Below are 6,237 nucleotides of genomic sequence, written 5' to 3'. Positions count from 1 at the left end.
GGAGGCTGCTTGCATCCCATCTTTTCAGGAAGACCTTGTTTGAGGCATTAATAACTTCCAACAGCTCCTTTTTAGTTCTATCATTTTTACAAGGGACAGGGAGAAGGGAAGCAGTGGCCTTCTCAGGGCACTGCAGGAAGACACCGCCATTGCTGCTGAAACACCGCAGCGTCTGGGCAAAGGCGCGGCGCCTCGCCTCCCCTTAGCTCTGCTGGTCGGCCGGCCGGCGCCAGACCCGTCAGCGGAGGCTAAACGCGCCTTCACAAAATGGCGGTGCAGCCCCTTTAAGACGTGTCCGCACGCCGGCCCGCCTCGGCCCCGCCCCTGGGCGGGAGAGGGGGCGGGGCTTGTATAGACGGAAGGCGCCCCGCGGCCCCAAGTGCGTAGGGGGTTGAATGACAGTCCTGCAGCTCAATGAGATGGTAGAGGGTGCGGGGGAGGCGGATCTTCCGGCGGGAACTCCCGCGGCCGTGCAGCTCTGAGGGAGGGGGGCGATCGGCGGCGACATGATTAAGAAGTTTGATAAGAAGGATGAGGAGTCTGGTACGGGGCTGGCGGCGGCAGGGAGGGAGCCGGAGGCGGGCCCAGGGGCGGGCGTAGCTGTACGGCCCTGCGGGGAGCCATCGTTAGGCGCCCAGCGCGCTCCGCGGCCTGTAGCGGCCGCTGAGGTGAGGGAGTAGCGGCCGCTGAGGTGAAGGGGGGTAACGGCCGCTGAGGAGGGAGGTCCCGCCTGCTTGCTGGTGCCTCGGCCTCCTTCGGATCCTGCCGCGGCCCTTCTGGACGGTCCGCGGGCTGCAGGGCCCGCCCCGGGCCCTGAGGCGGTGCTTGAAGGGAATCCGGTTCCTCTCAACACTCGGGCTGCAGCGGGCGGTCTCTTCCCGCCCCCGCCGTGGTGGGGAGGAGCTGGGCTGGACTGGGGGCCGCATCTCAGCCTGGCAGCAGGGCGGCAGCCGGTCCCACACACGGACCTTGTGCCATTCGGACTGTGCCATGAGCAGAGGCGTTCAGGTACCCGGCGGGTGGGAAAAAACCCATCACGTTAGGTACAGATGTGAATGAAGCCATCATCTGCGCGTTTTCGCTGGAAACTAAGTTCAGGTTGCCTGTAGTAACTGGTGCCGTCTTGAATTTTATGTTGCTGTTGCTCAAAGGTCTTCTGAGCCACAAGATGTGCCCAGCTGGGTTGAGTTAGTTTCATTCTCGCTTTCCTTCTGCTTGCGATGTGAGAACTTGAAGAATAAACGAATTGAGTTACTGCTGGGAGAAAAGGGCCAGTAGCAGTAGTGAGGGTTTGGAGGGATTTATATGTCTGTATGGTGGTTTTGAGTGGCAGTTCCACTATGAATGTGGATTAGAAGGTTGGTCTCCTCTGTATGCTGCTGACAGAAATGTGCCATCTCCAAAAAATCTGGGATCTGGACTGTTAGAAGGCTGCAAAGTTACAGTATGGAGATAGTCTAGTGTTAGCACTGTTGTGATGTGCAGCAGCCAGACTGTTTGTGGAGTTTGCCGAGCAGCTTGTTTTAGTGGTGCATTGATTTATATACTTCTGTTTCAGATTCTGGCCAGCAGCTCTGTCCTGATACTTTCAGTGCTTCCTGTGCCTGAAGGAATAAAAATGGGAGCGGGAAAAGATAAAGAGTAAATAATGTTATGTAAAGGGAGTATTAAGGCAAATTTACTTGTAAACATCTTTCTTCATCCTCATGTTCCAGCTGTGCTGAAAGTGCTCCCTTCCTTTTCTTTTTTTTTTTCTGTAACTGTGAACATACAATTTAAGAAAGTGGATTCAGAGCTCTTGGTGGAGAACATGAGTTATTCCAAGAAGTATGTCACTGTAGCAGTGAGGTGTTTTTGTAACGTTTAGGGGCAGTTCCAGCATGTTCAATTCTGCTGGTTTTTGTGAAGAATGCATTTCCTCAACTGACATGTCTCATTTGTTCCTCAGGTAGTGGCTCTAATCCTTTTCAGCATTTGGAGAAGAGTGCTGTGCTTCAGGAGGTATGAGTAATCGTAGTATAATGCTGGATATATTTTTTTTTTTCCTTTAGGCAGTGTTAGAAGCTTAAGGAAGGTTTACAGTACAACTCTTGGTAAACATGAATGGCTAAATTAATTTAGTTAATTTCAAACCACAGGGTATGTGAATTAAGTCCACATGTAGTTACTCCATAAGGGGTTAATGTATGGTAATTAGGTTACTTGTGGGTTCTGCCTTCCATGTAGACATACAGCATCTCAGGGTGCTTTTTCTGAAGAGGTGACATGTTTTCCAATGCTTGTTCAACATACTGTGTAACAGGTTTTCCTGCTTCTCTTTGTGTACTCCAGGAATGATTGCAAGTGGTGAGATGAACATGTGGTTAAATAATGGGGATTTTTTGTGGGTACAAAGAACTGTAATAGTTTCAGTTTTGTGTTCCTACAGACTAGTGCTAAATAGTCTTTGGGCCACAGGTGCTATGGAAATAATTAAGTTGTTATGCTTTTATTTTGAAGTATTTTTGCTAGTTCCAGATGGTATACCAAGTTGTTGTCTTTTGTTCAAATTGCTGTCCAGCCAGCAAACTAAACATGCATGAGTGGAACAACAAGAGTATATTCTCCGGGACACATTTTTAGAATGAAAAAAATTATAAGCTACCTGATTGAAAACAAATTGCTTTATTTTTTATGGTGAAAGAGAAATTATTATTGTTGGGCTATACTGTAAGACAGTATTTATGCTGTGTTTGTAGGCACGTATCTTTAATGAGACCCCCATAAATCCACGAAGATGCCTGCACATCCTTACCAAGATACTTTACTTGCTGAACCAGGTAACTGTTATGATTTCTTCCCAGCCAGAATGAACATTCCTGAACCTGCTTTCTAACAACTTCCAGTGTGAAAGAAGTTTTATACCTCTTCCTGTCAGACTTGGGAGGTAGCTTTTAAGGAGATCAGAAATGGAGTTTTTATGCTGTGATATTGTGTGCTCTCCTCTGACTTTGCCGCTAAGGTGAATGAGATGTCACTGAAGCTTTTAAGACTTTTTTTTTTTTTTTTCTTTTTTTTCTCCCCTGAGTGCCAAGTGAGAGCTGCTGCTTGGTCTGTGATCACTGCAGCACCATGTAATTAAAAAGCTGCTTGTGTTTGCCTAGCTGAAGTAGGAATAACTGAGGTGAGGTAAGAGCTCAGGAAGGAAGTGATGAAGTGGAAAGTCTTTTTCTTTGGGGAGACATTGGAAGTGTGATAAGGAAGGAGATTTTCTTTAAGTATCCGCATAGATCAGGTTTCCTGCATGTCAGGCAGTATTTAACAGGAGTTACGATCAGTTAGGAGGGACCTATGCTGTTCAGTCTTAATTAGCACCAGTGATCTTTAAGCAGATTCCTTTTAAGCAAGGGGATCCTTCTAGTTAACAAACACGACACAAAAACAACTGCGGACACACTAATGTCAAAAGAGGGAACACAGGCTCCTTGACAAACTATTTTATCACTGTCGCATTGGGATGGCATTTATGTTGATATCAAGTAGATAATAATGGTAAACTGGCCATGTACTCCCCAGGAAACACGAAATGAGGGAGGGATGGTTTCTAACATGAGAAAAAGTCTCAAAAAAATATTCTTGGTGTGTGGGAAGGTATTATAAATGAGGGCTGAAAGGTAGAGGCAGCTGAATAATGGTGGTGGTTTTTCCCTCATTTTTTATATGCTATTTTCAGGGTGAACATTTTGGAACCACTGAAGCCACAGAAGCTTTTTTTGCAATGACCAGATTATTTCAGTCTAATGATGTAAGTACCTAGTGTTTACAACTTGCTGCCTCCCTGCTTTTGTCTGGATTTGCAGTAACTACAAAACAGCTGGATATTGGGATGTGAGAGGCAAGTACTTCAGAGAACAAGCTCTGCATGCAGAGTACTTGCTGAAGGCAATTCATGGTTTGGAAACAAATGATTGAATAATAACATATGGTTACTTCTACGGGTTGGTTTTGCTAGTGGTTTTTTTTCCCCCGAGTGGAATTATTGTAAAGAATGTGAATAATGACAGAAAGCCTTAATATACAAATCATTGTAATTTTATGACTGTTTCTACACTTGGAAATAATCACCGTATGCTTAACTGAAAATAGAATTTTAAAGTTGCCTGTAGGTCAAATACTGCTATTCCGTAGAACAGCTTGCTCTATTAATGAATCAGGGTGCAGTCAAGTGATGAGAACATCCTAAAAATGCTGGATTAAACTTTGGACTTCACCCAGTATTAAAGTTCTTCTCTGATCTCTTTTGCACAGAGAGTAAAAACTGAGGGGTATGTGTCATGTGATGGGTCTCACTCATTTTTATTAAAAATGAACTGGCAACTTCAGATTTTAGAAATTTGGCTGAGGAACGTTGCAGGTGTCATTGTTTAAAGGTGGAATAAAAATTTTGGAAGTACAGAGTGTTTGGGACCTTTCTCATAGCCACATTTTAGAATTTTTTTTAATGTAAATGTCATTCACTTTCAAAGAATTAAGTGTCAGTGCTCTTTGCATATTTCTGTTTTTCTTTTACAATAACAGATCACAGGAAGTTGTTTTTACAGCTTTTAACTGATAATTGTGAGGCTTCTGCATATAGACATATATCACTTCTTTCAAAATTAAAATGTGGATTAATTCTTTTAGTTTTATAGTTTCACAAGATATGTATCTCTTATTCTTCTCCTGGTTTGTTTGGTAACAGGGAGTAAGGCTCTTATCCAATTGTCAAGCATAGTTCTGTTTGTGTGCTTATAACTTTGTGTAAAGAGGGGAAGAGGGTGTCCTATTTAAAAGTTTATTTAACTTTCAAATTTAAATATTTACCTTTCAAGTTTCTTTAACTTTTAGAACTTTTAGGGAGTGTTTATTCATAATTAACCATTGAGTTTAATGTCTTTCTGCAATGCACTTTTACAGCAAACACTTAGAAGAATGTGTTACCTTACTATCAAAGAGATGGCCAATATTTCAGAGGACGTCATCATTGTCACAAGCAGGTAGTAGAACCTACAGCAAACAGTATCAGAGCTCTGAAACAGCTAGCTGTATCTTAATGTGTTTGTTTTAGCTGCTGTGATTTTCTGTAATTATGCTTTATAAAGGATACAGCAAGGGAAAACAAATTGTTTCATGATACAGAGTATGTGTCACCATATGAAGTGTTAATTTCTTCCTACTGTGTTGTAACACTTTTCTGAAATGGCAAGAGGCTTGCCTACAGTCTATCAATTGGTTCTGCTTTGTTTTCTTGTGGTGGTGTGGGTTTTTTTAAATCGTTGGTGCTTGATGTTTTTTTCAAAACCTAGACTGTGACTTCTGTTTCATTTTGCTGTCAGAGCAGTTAGGGAAAAGCAGTGAAAAGCTCAGTTCAGTCTGCCTGCTGAATTACCAATTTTTTTTACTACAGATTAGACATTACATTTGTTGCGAGAGCAAAAAATGAGATCTGTGGCATGTGCTTAAGTGATTGTTTTATTTTATATATTTTTAAAAGCTGTTTAACGAACTAAGCTTCACAATTATCTAAACGAAAAATTTTATGTTGTAGAAAGAACAACGCTGCTAAGAAGTAGAATGGCTGAGCTAAATGAAACAGGCCTATGGCAAAGCATTATTATCGACTGTGCATTTTGTAATGATTTGTATTTCCCCAGAAACTGATGTTAATAACTTTCAAATAGCTAATTATTAAGAAGTTTTCTAGCCAATACTAGAGCTTAGCAGTCACATGGTAGCAACTTGAAGAATCACTAAATGAGATGAGGTAAATGTCTTGGTCTTTGTGTGACATTGATATTAAAGAAGGGTTAACAGGGTGTCTTTGATTATTTTAGTTTGACCAAAGACATGACAGGGAAGGAAGATGTATACCGAGGCCCAGCCATCAGAGCACTCTGCAGGATCACTGATGTAAGTACAAATCAGATCACTGTTAAGGGAGAGATGGTAATAGTATTTAAACCAGGAAAAACTACTCTCTTGCAGGGTGTATCCTTATAGTAGTAATGGAACTGCTGCTTTAGGGAGGACAGCTCTGAAGCCCTCTGCACATGTGAGGAACTCTGTGGAGCTGTAGCACTGTAAACATGGAGTTAGAGCTCCAGAGCTCCTGCCTTCTGGTTTCTAATCTGAGGTTGCTTTTCTCTAGGCTTTGATCATGTCACTAAACCTTCAGGGTTGGCAGCTTATACTCATCTCTCCCTTGCAGAAGTATGTGTT

General features: G+C 42.8%; 1 protein-coding gene across 1 annotated transcript in view; it reads left to right on the top strand.

Annotated features, from left to right (window-relative positions):
* The first annotated feature begins 378 nt into the window (after positions 1-378).
* The window catches only part of COPG2 (COPI coat complex subunit gamma 2), a 24,583-nt gene continuing 18,724 nt past the window's right edge, over positions 379-6,237 (top strand). Inside the window, exons 1-6 of the mRNA XM_037388673.1 lie at positions 379-543; positions 1,949-2,001; positions 2,739-2,819; positions 3,713-3,784; positions 4,936-5,015; positions 5,853-5,928. Of these exons, the coding sequence (XP_037244570.1) occupies positions 507-543; positions 1,949-2,001; positions 2,739-2,819; positions 3,713-3,784; positions 4,936-5,015; positions 5,853-5,928 (399 nt within the window). The 5' untranslated portion in view covers positions 379-506. The remainder of the gene's footprint in view (positions 544-1,948; positions 2,002-2,738; positions 2,820-3,712; positions 3,785-4,935; positions 5,016-5,852; positions 5,929-6,237) is intronic.

Source organism: Falco rusticolus, chromosome 5 (assembly GCF_015220075.1).
Source record: "Falco rusticolus isolate bFalRus1 chromosome 5, bFalRus1.pri, whole genome shotgun sequence".
NCBI classification, from domain to species: Eukaryota; Metazoa; Chordata; class Aves; order Falconiformes; family Falconidae; genus Falco; species Falco rusticolus.
This window is presented reverse-complemented; position numbering and strand designations above follow the sequence as displayed.